Here is a 26,695-nt window from a genome sequence, read left to right on the forward strand (position 1 = left end):
CTATCCCTTATTACATCTCCTACAGTGAGTGCCTTTTGCATCTTCTTCTGATTTAAGAAATGAGTTCTTCTAGATGGACTGCTGTCTGCCAATAATTGTTATTGCTGTATTCCCTTTCATTAAAAGTTTATAAATTCAACTTTCACTGCTTTTGTTCCCACTAATTTTTTCAAGTTTTACCTATCCTTTCTCTTTTGACCTGAAGTGACTCTCCTCTTCACAATTCAGGCTCCACGTCTTTGGGTTGTAATTCAACTGTTATATTTGGTAGTGAATATTTTGGGGAAAAACTCTTGAAAGAGTAACAAATCTTACTGATTCTAATATGAAAAAAATAGACAGATTTTTAATCGAAGTAAGCAATAATGACAGATTTATTTAAAATTTCCAGTAGACAAACCCCACTAGTTTTGGAATAAAATGTATGAGAGCCTAGGTGAATATAAAAGATTAACAGAAGAAAAATAAAACCAAACAGTACAAAAAAATTAAAAAAGTTTGAAATGGATTTAAACAGGGATATTCTTTAGATCCTCCAAATATTTATTGGAGTTATTAGGTTTGGCAAACAATTCATTTGAAAATTAAAGCCTGTTTCTGAACTGTAAACTCCATACAAACTGCTTATTAAATCCAAGCACTCAATACACTTGGTATTGAAACATATAGGCAGCCAATTTGAGAATAGCTGGAATTATTCATTTGCTCTCACAATTACAGGAATTAACCAACTGCATAACTGCTTTGTGGAGAGGAAGGGATTAAAAAAAAAGATAAAAATCTCTAAAAAACCGAACACAGCAAAATTCAGATAACCAGTTCGTTTAAGGCAACAAACTGAATTTACAGTATATTCTACATTTGCAACTGTCATTTCCCTCACCCCCACCCCCTGCGCAAATACTTCTATTTTTACTAGTCTATTCCATTTTTAACTTCCAAATATTCTGTACATATATATTTAGCAAAGAGCATATGCCTAGCATTATTCTGACAGCAGTATGGTCAGCATACAATTGTAGAAAGATTACTATGTATATCATAAAGATTAACCTTTACTTAAAAAAATAAACAAAACCATAGCTAAACAGTTTTAAAGTATTATGAAAACCCATGGAAAGAAGATCCAACATGGGCTCAGAACCTGATAAAAACACACTTCAGAGAGACTAGCCGTTAATGTTAAACTTGTCGAGCGATGACCATAAAGTGCCAAACACAAAAGAATCTCTTAGGACTGTTTTCTAACAGATAAAGCGTCCCTGGCTTGGCCATCTCTTCTTTAACTATACACAAAAGTCCTGCTAAAAGTCTGCACTTTAGGTGACTTTACAACAGAATGTCACAATGTAAACTAAACAGGTTCTTGCTATCAACAGCATGTTACCAAGGTTTAAATTTCTGAATCCAACAGTTGGTCACAGAGGTCAAGTATTACCAAGGCTCCTTTGTCAGTTCTCCCTCAGGTCTGACTCATTCATCCTTCAAGTACATGCAAGGCTCAATAGTTTTCCAGAGGCAGAAGCCTGAGGCCACTTAAGACACAGATGAAATGGGATTATGAGGTGAACCCATCTGGGTAAGAACTTTATCCAGCCACTGGAGGGGGCCATGCAGATGTATCTCAATCCAGCAGGGGGTACTTGTGACATCTTGGCGGTGGTACTCTGCTCCCCAGCCCTAAAAAAAAAACATACACACACACACAGACACACCCACACGAGAGGTCATTTCACTTGTCTATAACTCAATGGCTCCACATAAGTAAAAAGGATTCACGTAACTAGAGTCTGTTCAAACATATGGACCTTTCCCAGATTATGAATTACTGGTCATCAAGGGGGAGGGGACTAGGGATTGGTTTAGGTGGTAGAGTGCTTGCCAAGGGGGCACAAGGCCTCAGGTTCAAAATCAGTATTGCCAAAAGGAAATCAAAACGACAACAAAACCCCAAACTAAAAAAAAAAAAAAAAAAAAGGTCTTTGGGAATGGAAGTATTCAAATACATTACAAAATTCTTTTAACAAAGACACTTCTTAAACTTTCATATTCATTTCCCAGTACACTGCCATGATGTTATAGCTATTATTCTCACTCTATTATCAAAAAATAAGAAAAAGCTGGACTTGTACACATCCATCTGGATGAGCAGGCAGCCTGCCAGACAGCTTCCGATGTACTAACTTGTGCCATCAAGTTCCACAGTCCCATAAAAAAAGAGGGAAGAAATGTTGCTACCACAAAAGATCGTAAGCTTGCTGCCGTGAGTAGGCCATGGACACAAAGTTCCGATTGACCCTTGTGTCCTGAGGCGTATCTGAGCTACCCACCAGTTCCAGACAGTTCCGAAATGCATGTGACTATAAGAACTCTGGGAGAAAGATGTGATATGTGAACTGTGAATGACATCTGCATCTGTATATGGATCACATCTGCACATACATTGACTGCTACACATAATGTGCATAATACACATAATGTCTTGGCCGCAGAGGAAGTTCTTAGTAGGCAGGGGTCACCTTTGACCTCCAACATCCAACAGTCAGTGGCATGGAACAGAACTTCTATAAATACTTGTTTAGACTTCGAGAGTTTATGATATGAACAATTATACAATATGTTTTTATATAATTTCCAAAATTAGCACAAGATAGGCTATGTTACATGCTCTGTACCACTTCTCCAAGATGCTGAGTGGGAGAGGAGGAAGAATGCAATATCGCCTTTCTGATAATAAGGAACAATGTTATAAGTGTGTACTTTATCACTATGAGCAGAGTTTTCAAGTAAGATTTGTTTATTTGGAACTCTAAATCCAGCTTCTAGCTATGTCTAATGCCCTCAGAGCTATAGTGCAGATGTTATACTTTGTTACAGCTAAACATTTAGGACTCCATAACCACTGGGAAGATAGAAACTTTAGGTGATTTTCCACCTGGAATAGTGCTAAAATATTTGCTGAAGGAATTAAATCTAATACTTTTTCAATGCAGAGCTTTGAATGGTAACTACCTTCTATCAGTGTAAAGGTTGTTACACACACACACACACACACACACACACACACACACACACACACACACACACACACACACACACACACACACACACACACACACACACACACACACACACACACACACACACACACACACACACACACACACGGAAGTCACTGGCCTGATTTCCAAAAATTATCTGACTAAGTGCTAGGGTAAAAATTAAACAGTGAATGTTGGTAATAATGAGAACACAGCATGTAAGTCTGCTCTTGAAGGGGTTTATACAAATCCTTCTTTAGTACTAAAGAAGAACCAGAGCCCATGCAAACAACTGTTTGCAAGAGAACACTGTGGGGCTCAGCTAACATGATTGGAAGGAGTATGACAAATGTTACTCAGGAAAGAATGTCTTTAATCTAGAAGATGAGTAACAGAGTGAGGTTCCAGAATGATCCTCAGTAAGTACTTTACAAACAGGTTGAACAACAAGCTGTGGGAGCTTCTGAAGAGAGGACATGAAAGGTGACTACCTCGCCCAAGTATGCAATTAGGTGTGGCTCTCAGAGTAATGCACAGTGGGATTTCATCCTTGCAAATTCAAGGCAACTCAGTTACTAGAGTAAGTCATGGCCACATGAAATCTAATCAGACACTTTTATTTATGCTTTTTGGAGCTGTTCATAGGGCTTGAACTCAGGACTTGGGTGCTGTCCCTGAGCTTTATTTGCTTAAGGCTAGCACTCCACCACTTGAGCCACACAGCTCCATTTCCAGCTTTTTTCTCTTTTTGGCTAATTGGAGCTAAGATTCTCATGAACGTTCTTGGCCAGGATGACTCTGAGCCATGACCCTCCAATCTCAGCTTCCTGAGAAGCCAGGGTTGCAGGTGTGAACCACTGCTAATATTTACTTTTTTAATATTTCAATGGCATTCTAAAAGCTTTCACTTCTCAGAGGCAAAAAGGAGATAGAAAAGGGGGCATGTATTATGTATAGTAACTTCAGCATTTTCTTCCACAAACCTTACTCTGAGAACTAAGATACCTACTTACCTTTGGGCAAGGGCCTTGCTAACTGTTGCTCTTTATTAACAGTACCACTGGGAAGGGGGCACACAAAGAGAAAACACATGAAGTCTTGGCCAATCAAAAATAATTTCCAGGGTAATGTTCTTCTATTTTTATAAAAAGCTCCTTATCGCTAACCCAAAGGCAACAAGTGTTGCCATCATAAAAGAACTAAAAAGAAAGAATGAGCCAAGGAAGATGTACTTACTCAACGGATCTGAGAAGACAAGTGTGCACTTGGACTACAAGTTAACAGTTTTCTACAGTGTTACAGTAACTATGGTAGTCTCTTGAATAAGGAAAAGGACACCAGAGACTTGTTGCCACTGACATTAAATACAAACACCTTTATGTTCCAATGATGCTTTCTTAGTAATTGACATTCTTAATGTTTAAAATTCTTGTGGTAACACATATGCAGATGTGGACATATCCCGATTTACATATGGTGAGAAAGCACACGTGTAACAGGAGCCGGGGGAAATCAGAACTTACTTACCTTCACAAAGCTCATGCGTATAGTGCACATTTTTGTGAGCTCGAAGACTGTCTCAAAACCATGGTTCACAGACTGTGCCAATAACTGAGCAAATTCTTGGTTGTTAAAAATTTTCAAACTACACCCACTAGGAATCTTGCAGACAGTAGTGGGATGAAATCCATGATGGTAGTTGCAGTTCCGACTTTGCACAAAGATGCTACTGTCACTCAGGCATTCAGCATAAACCTCCCCTCCGACATAATAAAGATGAACTCCTGCAGAAGACAAACCACACCAGTCAGTCATCACAGCTGAATAGCACCCAGGTGGCTTCAACGTATAAACAGGGATTTACTCAGACTTAAACTTCATCTAGTCACACAGGATTCTCTAAATCCTGCACAAGTGATAAAATCTTAGTTAACATAATATCCAATATCCATGCATCAGTGAGTATATCTAGGACATTTCAAGGAATTAACAGAACACATCTTGAAAATAATAACAAAGCCCAATTCCATTCTGTTAAGTATTTAATGCTTTGTTTTGGCCATACCTGAAGGCATATTCTCCTTTTAAAAGTTTAATAAAACCTTGAATGCTGAGGGATCCATTCTACATGCATTTATCAAGGTCTCACATGGCTATTCTTGGCTTGATTGTCTGGAAAACTTTAGAAGAGACTACAGAGTTTCAGGACAGGAGAGAAACTGGGAAATCAGTGTTGGAAGAAGTATTGCTAAAGGCTGTAAGATATAAGGTCTAGTTACAAAAACCAAACTACTCTTTCAAAAAGTCATAGTATGTGGAGCAAGAGTTCACCAGAGTTCTACCTGGGCTAACTTCTTCCTTGAGACCTAAAGGCCAGGAGTGTAGGAAACAGGTGTTACTCAGCCTTTGAAAGAAGGATAGAAATAGACTAACAAAGCCTTGTGTTGAGGGAGATGAGAGTTATTCAGCAGTCATGAGCAATGTGGTTTCCAAACCCACCCTGCCGTATACTCTGGCCATGCTTGGTCAAGGCTACGAATCTCCTCCGAGGAGATACAAGGTGGAGTATTTGTGCACATAGTCCTGTAACAGCTACACAGCAGCTCAGGCGGAAATCCATTTTGGGGTCTAAGGTAGACAGAACTACTGACGAGAAAGACTTTGCCTTGATTATGAAGATGATGCATTTCCATTTTCGAAAATTTAGGAAATAAAAATATAAAGATGTAAAAATTATCACTCCTTTATGTCATAGGGAAATGACTGTAAATGATGTAAGTCCTGTACTCAGGCCTCTGTGTTAAACTTCCTTTGCAAACTTTTAAAATTTCTGCATGACTTGTAGGTATAATAATTCATTTAATGGCTGTCCCTCTATGGACCACTGTGCTGATACTAATTTCTACTATAACAATGCCATGATAAATGACTCTTAACAGTACCTTTAGAGAGATTCCTGGAAGTTACCTCACTGGATTAAAACCCCTAGGGTCATTCTTCAAACAACTGTGCAGAATGCTTGTTCCCTATTTACTCCCTCTGATCAGTGCACGTGTGCCTTTTCATTGCACTCCTGAAGCTAAGACTGAACAAAGCCAGTTTCCCCAGCTCACAGCTGAAAAAAAGCACTAACTTCATCTGCATGTCAGGGTAAATATTATTAGCCATCTGTTTTCCCCCTAATTTATGGTTTCTACCAAATATCTATTTATCCCACAGGGATTCTAGTGTTTGTTTTTTTTAATGAGATGTACACACAAACTGGATATAAATGATTTATGTCCTATTTCCTCGTTACTCTTCTGTTTTACAACTTTATAATATAATTTAAACTTAAAGAACCTAAAAATCCTTCAGTCAAATCTTTTTTTTTTTTTTTTGTCGGTTGTGGGACTTGAACTCTGGGCTTGGGTGCTGTCCCTCAGTTCTTCAGCTCAAGGAGAGCGCTCTACCACTTGAGCCACAGCGCCACTTCTGGTTTTCTAGTGGTTTATTGGAGATAGGAGTCTCACGGTCTTTCCTGCCCGGGCTGGCTTTGAACCGCGATCCTTAGATCTCAGCCTCCTGAGTAGTTAGGATCACAGGCGTGAGCCACCAGTGCCCAGCAGTCAAATCTCTTATGCTTAGAAAATTCCTGTCTCTCATATCAAATATTTTGCCTTCTTTATCCATCCAGATACATGGACTGAGACCAGGGTTTCTACCATAGGACCATTAGAAGACCATCAATTTGTGATACTTTACTAAACATTAATTTATACATGCAGTACAGTCTGAGTTTAATTTATTGTATCATTTTGTCTACATACTGATTTGCAGTTTCACAATGTTTTTATTAACTTTAATGTCAAGAATGTTTTCTTTATTGTTCTGTTTAAACAATGTAGTTAGCCCCACTTGTTCACACTTCCAGGTGATATTCAGAACACATTATCTAACTTTAACATTGTAGTGTAGTTCAGTTTGTTTTAAATTACAAATTCAACTAAGAAAAAATTAATACCGATTTTAGAGGGTTCCACAATATTAAGCCATTACTGTAAGGAAAACAGTCTGCCAATTTGTTCAACCTTTCTTCTCTCTTGCTAAAACTGTATTTTCCTCACACAGTTGTTACAGAATGAAGGTTCACAATGTTTTCAACACATTGAGGTCTTCTGTTCCCACTGGGAACAAAATTCCTTTTAATTGCCAACCGCTTGAGTAAGGGGAGTAAGTAAGGGGAAGGGAACAGTACCTGTGAAAACTAATAAAAGCTTTCTGAGATGAGAAGTCACCTGATGAATAATTTGGTGAGATATACGAGAGCTTCTGGCCTAGTAATTTTACTTCAAGAATCCATCCCCAAAATAAAATCAGTCAGTCACTATATCTACAAGTAATGACCATCTTGCCTCACTTCCATTACCTGTAATTCCACATGAGTATACTTCTCAGCGTCTGGAATGACTTTAAGTCTTTTCCAGAATTCTTCCTTCCCTCCCAGTTTTTAAGAGGAAACTGTACAATGCCGTTTTATTGCTTTGGGGAGATACTCATCTTCAGAATTTGATGAAAAATATGTCCTTCCATTCCCAAAAGTATTCGGGGTAGTTTTATTTTGCCCCAAGTAGAAAACAGTGATTACATATAATTTGGAGGTCTACAGTCCATGAGACATCTATGTGTACTATGAACCTAAGTTCCAGCATTGCCATTGTGTCATTTCTTTCTCTCCCCTCTCACTCCCTCCTCCCGGCTTTTAACCAAATGAAGGAAATACCTATTAAATCCTACTTTAAGACTTGTTATTTTCCTCTTTGGTAAAATCTTTTCTTCCTTTCTTTCCTTCCTTTTCTTTCCTCTCTCTCTCTCTCTTTCTTTCTTTCGTCATTGGGCTTGAACACAGGGCCTGGGTGCTATCCCTGAGCGTTGTTCTGCTCAAAGCTAGTGATCTCTACCACTTTGAGCCACAGAACCACTTCTAGTTTTCTGGTCATTAATTGGAGATAAAATAGTCTGATGGAGTTTCCTGTCTGGGCAGACTTTGAACCAGGAGCCTCAGATCTCAGCCTTTTGAGTAGCTAGGATTACAGATGTGAGCCAAGAACACCCAGCTATCTTTGGTAAAATCTTAAAATTTTATCTTCAGTGCCGTTAAGCACCAATTAAAAGAACTTCTTCATCTGTCCACTGCTCTAAGCTTCACAGGAGTCTCTGGAAATAATTTCAAACTTCAGAAAGGTTTGCAATAAAACAAAAAAGAAAAAGAGAGCAGAGGTACCTATGTAAGCACCATCTGCATTCATCACTGTGACAATTTATTCCACTTACACTCTCCTCCCTGCCGTCCCTGCACATGCACGCACGCACGCACACACACGGTGCACAGGACTGTTACAGATGACTGGCAATCACACAGGTATCTTTATACATACATCATTTCTTCCTGAACATTTCATCATGCCCTTTACCCCTAAACAATTAAGCGGGCAAGTGAGCATTTCCTGGGAAGTATGTAAGCTTCTTAAATAGATACAACACAGATAGCAATACCAGCAAATCTGACATCAACCTAATACTTTTTACCCAATCTCCTGTTCACATCCTACTTTGGCCTGCTAACCCTTGGTAAGTGCCCTTCATAGCATCTTCCCCTGCATCTCTCAGTGCAGGAGCTGGTCCAGGTCAAACATCACAGCTAACTGTCATATCCCTGGCATCTTCCCACACCTTCTTCATCTTCTGATGGCTATTCCTCAAGAATGCCATTAGTTCTTAATCTTTTAAGTAGAATGTCCCTCAGTTTGGGTCTGTGTGATGACTGGATTCAGATGTCACTCACAGCTGGAATTCTGTCAGTGACATTATGCCCTTCTCAGATTATCCCATCATCTGGACACACATTACAGCCACCTATCTCTCACTGATGATGGTAATCTGATCCTCAATCAAGACAGGAGGTCAGTCGTACAATTACAAGCCACACCCTTTCTACACTGTGTTAATTACTGCTTTTTATTCTCCTTTGCAAGTAACAGGTAGTTGGTGAGGAAATACTCAAGACCATGCAAATACCTGATTCTCACAAAAACTGTTTTGACAGGCCAGCGTACAGTGGCTCATGCCTCACTCTTAACTACTAGGAAGACTGAGATCAGAAGGGACCATGGTTCAAAAGACAGTCTGGAGAAATAGTGAAACCTCATCTTAACCGATAAGCTGGGTATGATGATGGCATATGCCTGTCATCCCAGCTATGAGAGGATTAAATAGGAATACTGTGGTTCAGGGTGAACCAGACACAAGTAGGAGACCCTACTCAAAAAATAACTAAATCGGGCTGGGACGGTAGCTCAGTGGTTGAGTGCTTGTGCATGAGTTCAATTCCTCAGCACCACATAAGCAGAAAAAGCAGGAAGTGGCACTGAGGCACAGTGGTAGAGTGCTAGCCTTGAGCTGAAGAGCTGAGGGGACAGCGCCCAGGTCGAGTTCAAGCCCCACAACCAAAAACAGCAACAACAACAACAAAAAAAACTAAAGCAAAAAGGGGGTAGGAATGTAGTTCAAACAGTATAGTACATGCCCAGCAAGTTGCGAGGCCCTGAGCTCCCATCCAAGTACAATGTAAAAAAATAAATAAATAAAAATAAAAAAGCAAACCAAAAACCCTCCACCTACTTGGCTTCCTTGATCCTTACTATTATGATTACAAAATAATGAATTTTCCAATTCTAGTACTCATTCTACACTTAAGCATTTACCTCACCTTATTATGTATTATTGGTATAAGTATATGAGTTATTTCTTTGGAGATAGGACCTTGAATTCATTATTCTTCTGCTTCTGCCTCAAGTGCTGGGATTGCAGGCATGTATTACCATGTCCAGCAGTACTGTTTTTCAGTGGTTTAAGATTCATTACTGTAATTAATTACAGTTGCTTCTTTGTAGCTATGCTGAGTCTATAGTCAACCTTACACAGATCAGAATCTATTTTTCAAAAAAAATCTCATCAGTGTTGAACATGTATAGCCATTTTCTCCTAAACAATACAGTATGCTATCCAAGCACAGAGCATTTATACTGAATTAGGTTTAAAGCATCCAGAGAGAATTTAATGTGAACAGGAGGATGTGTGCAGGTTGTAGGAAATACTACCCCATTTTATATAAGGGATCAGCATCCATGAATCAATGTCCTGTAACATAGGTGAGGCAGTGGGATCCTGGAGGCCAGCCTGGGCTATATGGGAACTTGGTCTCAGAAAGTCAATGGCTGCGACATAGCTCATTAGTAAGGCGCTTTATTAGCATGCACAAAGCCCTGGGTTCAATCCTCCACACTGTAAAAACAAATAACTGAAAAACCCAAACAAACCACTGATTGGAAGAACTTATAAGACTAATTTGAAAAGTATTTCAAATGGCAGTAACTGAATATTACCTGGTGTTTGCTACACTGATCTGCCACAGGAATGACTGAGTCACCTCTGGGGGGAAACAGGAACACAACAGATAAACATTTGGAAGAAGACTTGCCTTTTCCAATATGCCGCCTGGTGTTTTCAATCGTGGAATTCCGGTTAATGTTGGAGAGGAGCCCAAGGCAGAAGCGGTTCTTATTGTTGGAAGGATCGGTGAAACCATCCACCAACACACTTGTGGAGGAGGCATGGAACGCTTCACCCACACGATTGTTGAGCTCATAGTAGACAATAGAGCACCAGTGTTTTGGTTCCTCATAAGCAACTGCCTGAACATCTGCAAGAAAGAAAAGGTTCTATCAGCCCAGGTCTCTGCCTCTGGCTCAGCTCTCAAAACTGAAACTGCTTTGTGAAGTTGGTTCAGCATCATGGAGGAAAGATGTGGAAGGGTTGCTGGGATCATAATGTAGGCAGTATCTCTACGCCGTTTAATGCGGGTTACTTTACTAAGGGTTGCCTTGTGCTTTGTTTGGGAAAATTTTTTTCTAATTATTGTCAGAAAACCAAAACACCAGCCAAACAAGCTTAGAGAACAAGTGTTTGTTGAATGCTCACAAGGCTGCTTGCTCTTTAATATGCAGAGATGGACATCACCCCAACAGAGACCTCCGTTCCCCAGTCAAACAAATGCAAGAGGTGACAACAACAGGCCTGAAGACAGGCTCAACGGGAGGGCAAGAGAAGTCTTGTGGGCAAAGCCTTGGCATAACCATGCTTCTTCAAAGTAATGAGTATCGGCTTTTAATTATTGATAAGAAGTTAGGTTCCTTCGTAGTTAAGTTGCTAATGATGATGGCAGCCTCAGTTCTGCTCCAGTTCTCAGTCTCAGGAAGAAATCCTGCCAGTTGGCCACTCTCACAGAATGAATCATATCTCTCCCATCCAGATTTCATGCTAACTTCCTTATATTTGCTTTAAGTCATGCAGAGCAGGTGTGTTTTGTCTCTCCATTCCCAGGATGGGCCAACAATGGAAATTACCCAACTTTACTGACAGGATGCAGCTTGTGAAGTCAAATCTCTTAAGGCCAACAAATCTCCAAACAGAACAAGCTTCTAAACACTTGCAACTAAAAGGTTTTAAGATAAGTTCCTTCTGTAGTAAAAACTACTGTACCGCTGCTTTAGAGATTTCTGGAATACAAACGATAATATTTCCAACATACTTGTATACAGTGATCTGAGGTTTAAGAAGTTGGGGTATACAATCATTAAAACACGGAAAGAAAAATCCCCAGCAAAGGCACTCTTTAAGGGAAACGTACCTCGGCGTTCTTAAACATCAACCCACAAATACTACACTTCACTTTTGAATTTGGTAAGGAAAATAATCATTTAAAACCACACGTTTGCTCTTTTATATACTTAAGTAGGTCACCTGAAAACTCAAGTTTTCCTGTTCGCTAAGCAACTCTTCCCTGTCATCTCCTCTACTTCAAAGAGACAACTTTTAATAACTTAAAAGTGTTAAATCTCAAGGAAGGCTGTAACTTCACTAATGGAAGGCTTTTATCCTCTACCAGTATCGCTCAGAATACTATTCATCTAGGTTAAAGCTGACAAGTTTTTGTTTTTGTTTTTCTATAAAAGGACAGAAAGACTTGTGGGCCATATGGTCTTTATCACAATGATCCTACTCTGCCTTCTTAGCACAAAAGCAGTCATAGATAAATGTGTAATGAATGACACAGCTATGTTCCAATAAAGCTTTATTTACAAAAACAGACAGTGGGCTGAATTGGCAGTGGGCTGTAGTTTGACCTTTGCTCTAGGAAAACCACCAAAGGCAACAACAAGAAAAAGCCAACATTCCTTCTTTATGAAAATAGTAGCTGGTTATAAACTTACTCTAATAAAGCAAACTTTTGAAGCTATTTAAAAGGACAAATAGTCCCCCCCACCCCACGGTATAACCCCTGTTTTCACTGTATTTGATGTTGGTATAATTTGTGGAGAGGAAGGGAAAAAACAAATTGTTTAAATAGGGATACAAGTGGACCCATTGCAACAATGAGATGTACATTATGTCGAAAAACGAACTTTACAACTTTGGGGGGGGAGGGGGGGAGACGGACGGGGGGGGGGGGATGGCAGGGGATGTGCGGGGGGGGGGGGGGGGGGGGGGGGAGATGGGAAGGAGGCAACAATGCTTCTTGATAAAAAATATACTCATTACCTTGCCCATGTAATTGTAACCCCTCTGTACGGTACTTTCACAATTAAAAAAAAAAAAAAGGGCAAATAGTAACGCTGTGTCTACTTTCCAAAATGGAGATCATAAGCTTCACAACACAGTTACAGGGGCCATATGGCTGTAATGGGGCTCACGCCATGCCCCACCTTTCCTGCTGGCTTGTTCTGCAAACACAAATTCCCCAAATGAGTACAATGGGTTATTTTTCCATCCAGATTCTTTTGTTTGCTGACTTGTAAGATCACCAGAAGATGACCAGAAATGAGAAAAGATTTTTTTTTAACTAATTAAAAAATTCTATGTTCGTTCTATAGATATGGCTTGAATGGTAGAGCACCAGCCATTAGCAGTGACAGCTTGAGGCCAATTTCAAGCCCTAGTACCAGAAAGCTGTATGTTCCAATTATGCCACACATCTCAGAAAACGTTCTTGAGGTTCATCATTAAAATAATTTTAATTTTATAATTTTAATATATTTGTATATTAGTATTTAATATATTTTTATAATTATAATTATAAAATAATTTGGGGGGGTGGTTTAAATTCAAGGCCTCGTGCTTGCTAAGCAGGCACTCTAATGAATAAAAAATTGTGAGAGAAAGCAACATTTGGCCATATGAGCTTTAGAGTCCTCAAAAGAGGAGCAAGTAGCAATGTTGTTACCTCCTCTGTTGATTTCTGAAGTCAGTGAAGGGGCCATCATATTTGTGTCCATTGGCTGAGAGACATCTTGTGTCATAGGGTCTTCGGGGGGCAGGTAAGCAGGTGGAGGGGTATCAGCTGTAAAGTTTCAAGAAGATTGCAGATTAAGTTGCCAGTTTAATCAGAAGACTATAGACTATAAATAGAATATCAAGGTCTATCTACATTGACAAGATGATTTCAAAAAATCATTACCATCCCTGAGCCTTATGTTTTCAGTGACATTTCAGTGGAAGCAGGAACACTATGGGCTTAGTTCCAGGGTTGGCTGTCTATCCAGAGTCCGGTTCCAGGAGTTGACTGCCTATCTAGGATCCAGTTGCTGAGGTTGACTACCTATCCAGGATCCAGTTTCAGGACTTGCCTGGCTATCCAGGATCCAGTTTCAGGAGCTGATTACCTATCCAGGATCCAGTTGCAGAGGTCGACTGCCTATCCAGAATACAGTTCCAGGAGATGAATGCCTATCCAGGATCCAGTTCCAGGATTGACTGTCTATTCAGGATCCAATTCCAGGAGCTGACTGCCTATCCAGGGCCAGGGCTTGGCTGCTGATCTCAGGTCCAGTTCTAGGTGACTCTCTACCCAGGATCCAGTTCCAGCAGGTGACGGTCTATCCAGGATCATGAAATTGGAAGGGGGTTATACTCACAGAGTCTTTGAGAAACCTCTGCATTTCAGTTTCACTAGTGGATTGAAAGCATCGAAAGCTAAACAAGACTACTAAAAAAAAAAATTCAAACTCTCTTATACTAAGCCACTGGGTTTTTAGGAATTTACCAAACCGGTTTCATTACAGCCTACTGATGATTTAAATTGCTAATTTCCCACAACTTTAAGTGATCATCTGTTCTCTACACATTCAAATAGTCACTAGTTTTTAAATCTCTAGTAGTTGAATAACAGGAACCAAGTCATTTTATCTCAGCTGTCTTCGATATTAGAATTTGTAACTTTTCTTCTGAAGAGCACGTGGCCAGCAGGCAAACAAGAGCCAACAACATGATTTCTTAAGCATTAATGCAAGTCGGCTGTGTTTGGTTTCCCAAATAACCTGTTGCGACTAAAGCCAAGTTAGTTCCTCTCTGGTTGTCCTGAGCCTGTCCAGCATGTATGATGGGGCCGAGGGGCACAGCTTACCTGAGGGACTTGACAGTGGTCAGACAGCCAGGGCTCCCCAGCGGTTGCCCTCTGACTCCTACTGAACCATAGCCAATGCTACTGTCCAGCTGCTAATAAGCATGATTGGAAACACAGATAGAGGACTACAGAGACTCCCTGTCCTCCCTTAAATCCAGCTTCTTCTCTGCAGCTTGTAGGGCTGACTCTGCTTCACCCTAGCCAGGGAAGACAGGGCCTCCTCTAGGCCCCAACCTAGCGATTGCTGCCACCAAGCTGGTGGGCATCCTCAGCCTGGAGGGGCTTGGTCTACAATTCCCATCAGTACCCCCTCCCTCTTTTCCTTTCCAAATTTCCTCTGCTGGACCTGTGCCTTAATTCTCAGCAGCTAGAAAGTATAAACACAAGGATAATCTTCAGCCTTTTGGTCTGTGCTCACTCGGGGCTGCCACTGCTCTAAAGTGCCAACACTTAACTACACAGCACTGACACGTCCATCAAACTTAACTACTCGGCACTGACACGTCCATCAAACTTAACTGCTCTGTGACACGTCCAAACACAATGGGTCCAAGGGAGTCAGGTGGACAGGAAAACACCAAATATTAGCAGTTTGATTTTTAAATTAATCTATTTTTCATAATGCATAATGGATTTCAAAGGGAATGATAATACTTAAAAAAAAACAAAGCGACTTCAATTGTGAAGTCTTGGCACTGACATTGAATTCAAATTTACTTTAAAAATTACATTTTTATTATCTTTACAGAGTTGCACGAAGGGATTGCCATTCAAAATGTCAGTTTATGAGTATAAAGCTTCTTAATCAATGTTACCTCTTTCATCTTTCTTTCCCATTCCAATTTTGGTTTTAAAAAACACTTGGATTGTCCAGTAAAGTTGCCCAGTCATGTTCCCTTCCAAAATGTTAACACATTTCAAATGTATCATTAACAATATCCTTCTTGAGGCTGATTGGCTAGAAACTTGGTACTAAGTTGTTTTTTTTCAAAGACACTTGTATACAAACCTAAAATTTGAAAAACATGTCCTAATTGATCCTTTATTTTGGTAACTATCTGGTCTAAAAAAGGAAAATAACTGCTTTTTGTCTTTGCTAAGTTAAACACACAGATGGTTGGCAGTACTTCCGTTGCAATCTCTTTGTTGGTAAAGTATATGTTTCTTGGGATTACATCACCACCTAAATGAATTTAATTAAATGGGGGTGGGATCCCTCAGGAATATCTTTTCTGAGGTGGTATTTACAGCATGGCTGTTCCTGCCCATGATGATGCTAATCTGTTAATCATGCTGTGTTTCTCATAACCACAATGTGATACACAGTATTTTTCCCTTTCTTTTATCAAGAGCAAAGACTGTAATAATTATGCCACTCCCAGAAGGATGCAGCTGTTTCAAAACTTTTTTTAAAAAAAGAAGGGAAAATACAGCGTATTTGAGCATCTATGCATGACAAACGAACAAGCCATTTGCTTCCCTGGCTGTGAGTCTCTGCCCTGCACAGTAGTGTCCAGGGCCCGGCTGCTCCCTCCGCGCCAGGCTGGCCAGTCTCCCCAAGGCACCATCTGGTCTGAACACCCCTCCTACCTGGCATCTGGAACGGGCTGCCCGGGTCTGAGCTGGTGGGAGAGTGAGGGTAGGTACTGCTGCTGCTCCCAGGAGAGTTTGGGTAACTGCTATTGGGAGAATGAGGAAACGGGTGGCTGTTGGGTTGCTGGAAAGAATCCGGAAAAGTGGCGTTGAGTGGCATGTGTGGCTCATTCTGCCCCAGGTTACGGAACTGAGCAAGGAGGCTATGCTGTGGATTGTATTCACTGTGTCTTGGAACCAGCACTGGAGGAAGAACTGGAAACAGAAAGGAGAATGATGAAAATCGGATACAAAATCTTTGAAATGCAATCTGTGATGTGATGACAAATTACCTGAACTCTGCTCTGCCGTCAACTCAAAAGTACTACTCAAATGAAAAACAACAAAAGTAAGAACAAGTACAGTCTCTTCAGAATTACAACATACGTCAGAGGTCCAAAGCACTGACTGAGAAAGTCTACAAAGCACAATCCTTGGGTTAAAGATGTTAAGGTTTTCCCGTTCTTAATTTTTCTACTCAGTACAAACCAAAGTCTAATTAAGAATATCTATCACCAATCTGGGCACTGTGGTATGTGCCTGTAATCCCAGAATTCAGGAGGCTGAGGCAAAAGGAACGTGATTCAAGGATGGCCTGGGTTACACATCGAGATTTTTGTCTTCACCAATATCATGAGAACTGCAGCACCACTGACAATTCAACTTTCCCATTGATTATCTAATGATAACTTAACAATGCATCACACCAGTGGTTTACAGATTACAAAGTGTGACGCTGTGTCCCGTCTTGGTGGCGAGATTTCATGAAGCTCGTCTCTCTAACGATCGTACATCTACCCACTTCTCAACAATCCTTAGCAACATAGGACAGGCTGGCCGAGAGAACACAGGGGATTGGCCACATTCTGCCAACGGAAAACTCGAAAGTATGAAGGCCCAAAGCAGTAGACACCTGGAGAGAAGCAAACACAACTTGTCTCTCCTCACGCTCTACATGTTAAAAACATAAGGAACTGGTGTTCAGCACAGTCAACAACCTCCAGCTTCCTCGTCAGAGCCCTGCCGGAGATTAGACCGCGAGGTTCCTGCCACGGTCCCCAGATGGCTCACGGAAACGCTGCTGCTCCCGCTCCCGCTCCCCTCTGCCCTGGTTACAAATAAATGAATATTCCTTTTGAACTGCATGGGAGAGAGGACACTTACATGCTATTTCTGGTTTGATAGGTAGGACTCAGAAGGTAGGACTCAGAAGATACTTTCCTACAGAAACAATATTGAGTGATGTCAAGAATCACCTTAACCTTTGAGGGTTTCCAGGCCATCTACCCAGGACACATCACTACTCCTGGAAAATATGCTCTTTGGAGGATTAATACCTCCTTAGGGAGGGCTAGGAGTCGTTTGTTTCTTCGTGGTACTCGGGGCTGAGTATGACCCCCATGTTTGTAAGGTCTCATGTCTTCTTGGGCACCGGCCTGAGCCGTCATCTGCCATCTTGTCACTGCTGGGATCGCTGCAGTGCACCTTGTTCAGCTCCCTTCCACACACAACCTGGTGAACTCTGTGTCCTGGGCTGATCCAGAACCTCCATCCTTCTGTTCTCAGCCTCCCATATAGCACACATACCCCACAACTCTTTGTGCCCACTGTGGCCGCACAGGCCTTTATCCACGGATCTGCCACATGTTACAGCTGGTAAGACTTCCCTTCATCAGACCATGATGCTGATGCCCTTGAGGGTACAGCTGTTTTCTTTTATATCACCTAGTATCTGACATAGAAATGTCCTTTATTTTTCATGTGTTTTCAATTCATATGTTTGTGAATTATTTTAATTTTTTCCTGGTCTGTTGACTCTACAGACCAGTCTTTCTTGGATTCCCTGTACCTAAACTGGCAAGATCTTTGTTTATAAAGGCAGACTCTTGTAGCTTATCCTGGTATAATGCATCAGAACCTCTGTACCTGTGAGTGCAGCCTGGTGAACCAAGTGCGGGGTTACTGCATGCACAGTATACACCAGGTTTTCTTGTCCTATCTTAGCAGTTGTCACTCCAACTTTTCTCACCTTACAGCAGCTTTCTAGAGATGACCCTTTCCCGCTCTAAGACTCTACAGTGTCATCCCGATTCTCAGGTGGCACCGATTTAAACAAGAATAAGGAAAAGGCTGTGTGGCCTTATATGATGCTGGGTTTCTTCGGTCAGCAGCGCGAGGTGATGGAAGAGCACTTGCTTTGGTCAAGGCAGCCCAGGTCCTTGCCCTGGGAACTCAGGCAGCCCAGTTCTTGTCTGGGATTTCACACAGGGATAACTACACAGGCCTCTTCACACACCATGAGACAAGGAGGGAGGTTCCCCAGAGTCTGTCTAATACAAGCTCCCTCTAGGTTTCACCACTTCCTACCCTTATCCCAGTTTTTCCTTTGCCAACTGTTTATCTGCTTAACCTCCACAGAAGAAAGGTGCAATGTTATTAAAGACTACCCAAGTTGTTGAAGACAGAGAAACCTCAGATTTCAAGGAAAAGGGAAAAAAAAGAAAATCCTTCGTAGTGCAAACACCAGAGGGCAGAGACTGGTTTTAGTTTCAGGTTCTAAGCTCAGAATTCTGCACAATTGTTTACTATCCAAGTTTCAGGGGCAATTTAGTTTGTCAAGCCTCCCTCCGGTAAAAATGGACACTAGAATTTCTCCCAGATCTTTGTATTTAGCATTTATACAGTGCTTACTGGTGCCAACTGCTATCCCAAGCTGTACCAAATACTGACTCATTCCCCATACCAACTGCAAGCCCAGGCACTGTTGTCTCTGCCACTTCATACAGTGGAAATTGGGTACCACTGAGATTATGTGACTTGCCTAAGAACATGTAACCAATAACCAGGATTCACACCTAAGCAAGCTGTCTCCCGGATGCCGGTGATGGGCTGCTATGCTAAGGTGTTTCAGTGCTGCATGGTTTTAATGATGCTCTGAGCACTGGGAGGGGGATAGGTGCCACTAAGGGCAAGTGTGGGCTGCTGCCTAATCAACTACTGGCAAATGGCTACCTCAGGCGCCCCATCAGGCAGCTTAGCTTAATTGGTAATTGTCACTGAATTAATTATAGGCAGCTTATTCTGAGTTTACATTTGATTCTGTGAAATGTGTTCCATCAAACCGGCCATGTAATGATAATCGCTGACGAGTGAGAAATACAAATAAAGCTCTTTAAAGAAACACACAAGTGTAGAACTCCCAATTTGCCACCAGCGATCCACGTCTACAAGGTTGGGGTAGATACGTATTTCAGATCACATGCCCTTACCAATAAAAACTTGGGTTGCTTGGACCTTTGTTGACACAGATGATTGATTAAAACGGTGCAGACCCACTTCGGGGTTTTTTGTTTTTGTTTTTTTGCCAGTCCTGGGGCTTGATCTCAGGGTCTTGGCATAGTTCCTAAGCAGCTTCTTATTTTTTTTGCTTAAGAGTAGCACTTTACCACTTGAGCCACAGCACCACCTCCAGCTTTTTCAGCTTATGTGGTACTGAGGAATTGAACCCAGGGCCTCATGCATGCACGGCAAGCACTCTACCACTGAGCCACCTTCCCAGACCCAGATCCACTTCTTCTGTGAGGCAGTCGAATGTGAAGCAGCATGGACTTGCAAGTCTGTTTCAAGTAAGGTGACAGCTTGACTCAAACTCTGTATCCAGGCAGCCTTGAAGGCACCTGCTGCTTACAGCTGTGGTCAGGATTAAGGAGACTGCATATGCAGTGGCCAACACTGCCTGCCACACAGAAAGCACAAAAACAAACTGCTTCATTAGTACTATTTTCACTATCATTCGTTTCTGAACATCTGCTTAATGATAATGTGTGTCCATTGCAAATTCATTTTTATTCTAAGGAAGACATACAGAGATACTAAGCTGCTTTATCCTGAATGCATTAGTGTGCAGGGCCTTTTCGCATGCAGTGTTTAGTAGTTTAATCTCCCACAACCTGGGAAGAGCTATAATCACTGCTTCATTTCATGGTGAGCAAACACCTTAACTCAAAGAGGTGAGTGGTTCAGGTCAGAGTGTTAGAATTCAACAGAAGCCATCTAGCCTTGAGTTCTGTTCTCTCAAATTTAACCCTTCTCCTTTCAATGGCCTTTCTGTCCTGAATTTCCAGAAGAATTCCAGCCCACACTTGCCCTTGGCAGCTGGCACTCTACTGTCTGCAAGAGTTTGCAAGAGGTTGTCTCAACTTCTCGCCTACTTATTCAACACCAGCGGGGTTCCTGGTTTATAACCCATTTCTGTGCTTATGTACTGTTTGATGAAATGGTCTTAGAGACTTAAGTCTCCGGCAGTACCTTTGGGCTGGATCCAGGGTCTTTTTGATGGATTCCCATCAGCTGTCTCTTAAATACCTCATTTAAAATTAAGTCTTTTTCCTATGCAAAAGCTGTGGGGTTTATGTTTCAAAAGCATTTATTCGCAACTGATTGTTAACTTGACTCTCTTAGTAAAATACCTGCCTAACATACCAGCATACCCACCCAATGTTGGGAACTTTTCAGGCACTCAAAGAAAAATACTGTCACAGAAAAACAAGTGTGGCTGACTGCTACAAAGCTGGCTAGCTACAGTGAATGGGGAAACAAAGGAAAACACACCAGGCAATTTCACTCTGTGTCGTATGTATGTTTGGTTTCAGTTTACACCAAGCTGCCCAAATCTCCTTATAAAGTCATTCTCTTCTTTTGCTTCATTCTGTGTGGGGATTCCAGACAGGCGAGCGGGAAGGCCAGGGCGTGCTGGTATGGTGTGACAACAGTGCCAGACCTCCACTTCCTTAAGAAACAAGTCCCTCCTGGGCGGGGTAGCGACCAAGAAAAGCATCTCCCGACCTGAGATGGTGATGCAGCAGACTGTAGATCTAGCTTCCATCCTAAAACCAGCTAGGATTCCATAGCAGAAACGCACACTGAAGAACGAGGGGACCCAGGCACAGGGGGCTCATGCTTGTAATCCTACCTGGAAGGCTGAGATTAGAAGGATCACAATTCAAAGCCAGCCTGAGCAGAAAAAGTTTCAAGCCTCTTCTCAATTAAGAGCTGGAGATGGTGAGCTAGCATGTTATCCCAGCTATGACAGGAAGCCTAACGTAGGTGAACTGCAGGCCAGGTGTGCACTGGAGCAGGAAGCAAGACTTGCTCTCAGGAATAACCCGTGTAAGAAAAGGGCTGGAGGTACAGCTCAATGGCAGAGTGCCTAGCAAGTGTGAGTCCTTGAGGTTAAAAAAAACAAAAACAAAAAACAACAGTACCACCTAAAAAAAAAACACAATTTTTTTATGGGGAAATTTTGCTGTATGGTCCTTCATCAACCCAAATCTTTGGATTAAACCAAGAATGGGTTTGCATATGCTAGGTCACTTATGGAGGAAGTTAGTCACTGCTAGTTTCACAACCCACTGTTTTATGAAGAGCAGACCTGCAACAGGTAACTGCTGTCAGGCTGCAGTACTACATGTCAGGGGAGCAAGGTGGGGAAGGCAGTGACAAGGGCAGCAGCGTGGGTGAGCAGCCAGGTCAGTGTCTCTCTCCCTACTTCCCCACGTGGGGAAGAGCCTGAGACCGCGGAGGAAGTCTCAAGGCTTCACTAGCTCTGCTCCAGGATCTGCTGACAGTCATCCTCCACAATTCCAAACAGAACTTGGCGGTTCCTCAAGCCTGCCTGTTTTTGTTTTTTTGTTTTTGGTCGGTCGTGGGTTGGGTCTTGAACTCTGGGCAGGCCTGGGAGCTGTCCCTCAGCTCTTCAGCTCAAGGCTAGCCCTCTACCGCTTGAACCACAGCACTACTTCCGGTTTTGTGAGTGGTTTACTGGAGATAAGAGTTTCATGGACTTTCCTGCCTGGGCTGGCTTTGAACCACGATCCTCAGATCTCAGCCTCCTGAGTAGCTGGGATTACAGGTGTGAGCCACTGGCGCCCAGCCTGCCTGGGTTCTTAGCACAGTGCTTACAGTCTCTGTCTTGAAGTTGCCTAAAGTGCCCCAGCTGTTTGCTGTTGTTGTTTTAATTATTTTTACTTCCCCATCCCCCACCCCCTAAATCTCATATTTTCAAATTATCATGGCAGGGGTTTGAGGATCTGGCTAATTAATGGTTATCAGCTACAATACCGAGCTTTGAAGAGATCGCTGGCTTTTGCAGTGGGGACAGGGCCAGGGGAGGGGACACGTACTGGAGGGAGAAGTTTCCAGGTGTCTGAGACCTCTTCCATCTAGTACTCAAAAGGCTGAGAATAAAACAAGACGGTGGCCATTCATGCCCTTTCCAAGTGCCTTCCAGGGAGGCACACATGGGGCGAGGCTCCTGTGACCCACCCCCCCCCCCCCCCCCCCCCCCCGCCGCCACACACAACCCTCACAGCGCAAGCTGGAGGAAGACAATCCGGTGGAGTACACTCAAATTCAGTCTCAGCCTCTCAGCCACCTTGCCATGGGAATGAGTCAGCCAGGTCACTCTCTATATTAGAATGTTTTCTCACTGTCCACAATACTTCTTTCATTTATAGTATGTTTTTCTACGGTTTTCAAAATTGCTGTTTTTCTTCAGCCATACTTTTTTTTTATCTTTAACAGTTGCCAGCTGGCTAGTGTTATTTCTACTCTACAAGCTAGCGGCAGTAGATGGCAGAGCTTGGGACTGTTGATCTTGCTCACCAAACACTGCATAGACAGACAGGTCATGCAGGGAAGATAACTATAAGGAAAGCAAAAGTAACAAGAGACAGACTGTACAATCTACAAATGGAACTTTCAGACTGGAGACTTGGCCATAGATTTTAGGTGCATTTAGATTTTAAATAACTAGCAGCCACTATGCTGACAATGAAAGTATCTGGAAGGGGTTACTTTACAAATGAACACTACAGATTTTGGGGGGCGTGGGCTGGGTGTAGGGGGTTGTCCGTGAGACAAGAGTCTTGCTATGTGGTGCAGTCTGGCCTCAAACTCTAGCTCCTGCGGTTCCTCAGGGCTGAGATCACATGTGTGCAGCCAACAAAATCTCAGCATTTTAAGCCCAGGTTAATATGACCTTTCCTGTTGATTAAGTTCAAAGTGCAAAGTGCAAAAGAAAGGTAATTTTCAAGAATCATGTGAAAAACATTAAAAAAAAAAAAAAACACCAAAAAACCAAGAAGACTGAACAGCAGGAAATCTCCACGAAAGCATTTTAATTGTAGCAGATAGCAACAGAATGTCTTCTCAATGCCACAATTAGATGCTGACTTAACCACTGTCAGCATTTACTTTGGTGAAGAGAAAGAAAGCCTGCGTTTAATTCAACCACTAATAAGCAGCTTTGATTCTGAAGGCTAGTAAAAGTCCAGGCAAACAGTCCATCTGCTACATCAGCAGCAAGGTCAGTCTTCCCAAGCTCTCTGAACTTTCTGTTCCCTGGAAGTGTCCACATGTATGCAGAAAAGCAATTCCTAGCATTTTCTACTTTTTCAGAGGTGTGTTTTCAGTAACGGTCCAAGCTCTACCTTTCAACAAAAGGCTCCTCTTCTCATACACCGCCACTGTCAGTCATCATGCATACAGGCTGCAGATAAGTGTTTGCCTAGGCTTCCTTTTTCCCCTACAATTACTTGTACACTAGCTCAATTGTAACAAAATAAGTCATGTGGGTGAAGAAAAAACACAATCACTTAAATGGATAAAATTATTTTTTTTGTCAAAGAAACAGCAAAGATTCCCGAAAGAACAAGGACATGTGCACTGAGCCAACTAACCATAGGCCTCTCTCTCCCCTGCCTCCCAGACACTTCAAAGACAGCACAACCAAACCTGCCAAATACTACTGAACGGAAGGGTGGCCATGGGAGCATAACAGAGGGGTAAGCTTGTTCAAAGTATACACTTACAAAATTATCACAATAAGCCCCACCATGATATTAATGCATGCTAATTTAAAAAGATAACTTATTACCATGGAGTGATCATCTTAGTAGCACAAGGGAAAATCTGGAAAGAGTAAATAGAATTTATACCTGTATCAAAACACACAAAACTCAAAATTTGGGGAAACAGCAGCAGCAGCAGGGTGGGAAAACAGAGGGTAAAGTGGGATGAATACGATCAAAGTACATTATATATATCCCCTATATATTACATCCCCTATATGGTGTGTGTGTGTATACATATATATATGAATACAGCACAATGAAATCCATTAAAAACTGTTAAATGGGGGTAAGAAATATAGATATGGGGGAGAGAGTGACAAGAGGGAGTGACATATACAAATATAATAATATCCTCAAAACTAATGCAAGTTAATAAAACACAAATATATTCTATATATTTGATCAAATAGAGAAGTTGATCAAAGTATAGTATCTGCATGTATGTAAATATTACAAAGAAATTCTTTATACAATTAACTTTTGCTAATAAATTTTGTATTTGAAATTCTGAATGATTTTCAGTTCACTAGCACCTTTCCCCCAGACAACAGGCCTGGACTTGCTAGCAGTGCATGATACCAGGCTCTCCCAGGCCATCCTCAGGAGGCAGGGAGGAGAAAGGAGAGATGTCTGTCCAAGGGTCCAAAGTCTCACGCAGGAGGAATAGCTCTGGCGGTGGACTGCCCAGCACTGTGATCAGAGTTAACAATGAACTGTGTAGTTCAAAACTGCCCAACACGCATTTATGAATGTTCTCACTCCAAAGAAGGGACAAAAACATGGGAGGTGATGAATATGTTCATTACTTTCATTTAATTCTACAAGGTACGTATGTAACAATACTATCACGTACTCCATAAATATATACCATTATTATTTGCCAAAACTGTGCATTTCCAAGTCTGTGGAACGCAACTTGAAAACCACTATTCAAACCCTAGAGCTGAGATTTCCATCAAGGGCTCTTCAAGCAAGTGTTGCTGGGGACTCCAGTTTGAGGGGCTTAGGAGCTATCTTACACTTAAAACTGCTCCGCTGCTCTTCATCGGGGGTCACACAATTACTTGGTGCCGAGTGAGCATGAGGAGCTCTTCCTGCTTCGCAGGGACTATGGCCCTGTGTGCTCCACGTGGCCCAAGGGGGCCAATGTCATCAGTGCTGAGAGTGAGGGCCTGATACGGCAGGGCTTCTGGAAAAAACCCCTCTGTCCCAGTCTCACACCAGCCATTTCACAATATGTTACACAGAAAACCTTGGTTAATTAAAATTAAATAGATCTTAACCTGCGCCTGAAAAGCTTTCTGGAAGAGTTTCTACTATATGTGATTCAAAAGACCCTTAGGTAAATGAGGCTGAAATGACATCTGTGCCGTTTCAGAATGCCCGTGTGAGCCAACTGGCTGCCTCCTGCCTGTCAAACCTCTCACAGAGCATGGCAGTTACTACGAGGAACCACGTCCTGTCAGGGCTGGTTTTATTTTCTATCTTAAATGTCAGTAACAAAATGACCACAGAAGGGGAGGTGAGGGTCAAAGAATAAGGACAAACTGAAGAGTGACCTCTGCAAACAATGGACAAATGACCAGATAGGTAAGTGAGAACTAGCACTTAAAGGCTTGTTCCCGGTGGGGGATGGGGTGGTGGTAGAAGCTGGAAGAGGTGGGCTCACCATTACAGGGAGCGTGCCCATGGTGCGGGCCCCTTCCTTCCCGGCCCTATTCCCCACTGTGGTGAGCTGCTTCTCACCGACCCAGAGGCTATAGGCCAAGCAGCCAAGGGCTGACACTTCTAGGGCTGCAAGCCACGCGGCTCACCTCAGGTGCATGCGTGTACGTGTGCGTGTGCGTGTGTATGCGCGTGTGTGACCTCCCCATCCACCCAGACCCACACCTCTCCCTCAACCTCAGAATTGCAACCAAAACCAGGAAGAGATCACTGCTTTGTTCTGTTTGAAACAACGCAATTGTGCTGTGGGGTGCATGGGGGTGGGAGGGGGTCAGGGAGGGGGGACCCACTTACCCGGGCTTTCTACCCGCTTGTAGTGGTAGGGGTTGATGCAGACCTCCTTCTGCTTGGAGCCAAAAGGAAACTCACAGCACTCCAGCGGCTTGAGTTCGTGGTGGCTCTGGAGGTCGGGCCAGCGCCACACGCGGCAGTAGATGACATGGGGCAAGCCCTTCCTGTGGGAGACCTGCAGCCGGCCGTCCAGAGAGCGGGGGATGGTCACGCAGTTACTGGGCTGCCCTGGGCAGCTGAGGGCCTTTTCCAATTCCTCCATGGCCCCCTTCTTTTTCTTCAGTTTTTTCACCAACGCATCCACAGCTTTCTCGGCCCATTTTTCTTCTTCATCACCCTGCTTCCACCCAAGAAGTCTCTTCACAGCCGGACTGGTGAAGGAAAACAAACTTGTCACATTCATAGTGAGTGCACTAGTTGTATCTCCTCAGATCTGGTGAAATCAGGGGCTCCAGAGCAAATGTCCCCAGAAGAAAGTCAAGTTCCTTTACATAGGATCCTCTCCAGAGACTCAGTCTGCAGACCTGAAAGTAGAAATGACCATTCCGACAGCTCTATATGGTAATGCGGTCAGCACCTAAAAAATGAAAAGG

At 42.4% G+C, this 26,695-nt stretch overlaps 1 protein-coding gene across 1 annotated transcript; it reads right to left on the minus strand.

Annotated features, from left to right (window-relative positions):
- Positions 1-356: 356 nt before the first annotated feature.
- Positions 357-26,648, minus strand: Smad1 (SMAD family member 1). The gene is made up of 6 exons (XM_042701799.1): positions 26,106-26,648; positions 16,132-16,389; positions 13,363-13,479; positions 10,561-10,782; positions 4,569-4,825; positions 357-1,680 (listed from the first exon to the last, which is right to left on the minus strand). Exons 1-6 carry the CDS (start codon positions 26,503-26,505, stop codon positions 1,537-1,539), a joined length of 1,398 nt encoding a protein of 465 aa, XP_042557733.1. The 5' UTR covers positions 26,506-26,648; the 3' UTR covers positions 357-1,536.
- Positions 26,649-26,695: the final 47 nt, after the last annotated feature.

Source organism: Dipodomys spectabilis, unplaced genomic scaffold (assembly GCF_019054845.1).
Source record: "Dipodomys spectabilis isolate Male_0828 unplaced genomic scaffold, ASM1905484v1 ptg000297l, whole genome shotgun sequence".
Taxonomy (NCBI): domain Eukaryota; kingdom Metazoa; phylum Chordata; class Mammalia; order Rodentia; family Heteromyidae; genus Dipodomys; species Dipodomys spectabilis.

Excerpts from the sequence above, each read along its gene's own strand:
- Smad1 (XM_042701799.1), bottom strand. The coding sequence starts at position 26,505 with ATGAATGTGACAAGTTTGTTTTCCTTCACCAGTCCGGCTGTGAAGAGA. Across the intron at positions 16,390-26,105 it reads CAAGCGGGTAGAAAGCCCGG|TTCTTCCTCCAGTGCTGGTT; the intron begins GTAAGTGGGTCC and ends TTCTGTTTCCAG. Across the intron at positions 4,826-10,560 it reads CAGGCGGCATATTGGAAAAG|GAGTTCATCTTTATTATGTC; the intron begins GCAAGTCTTCTT and ends TGTCTTCTGCAG.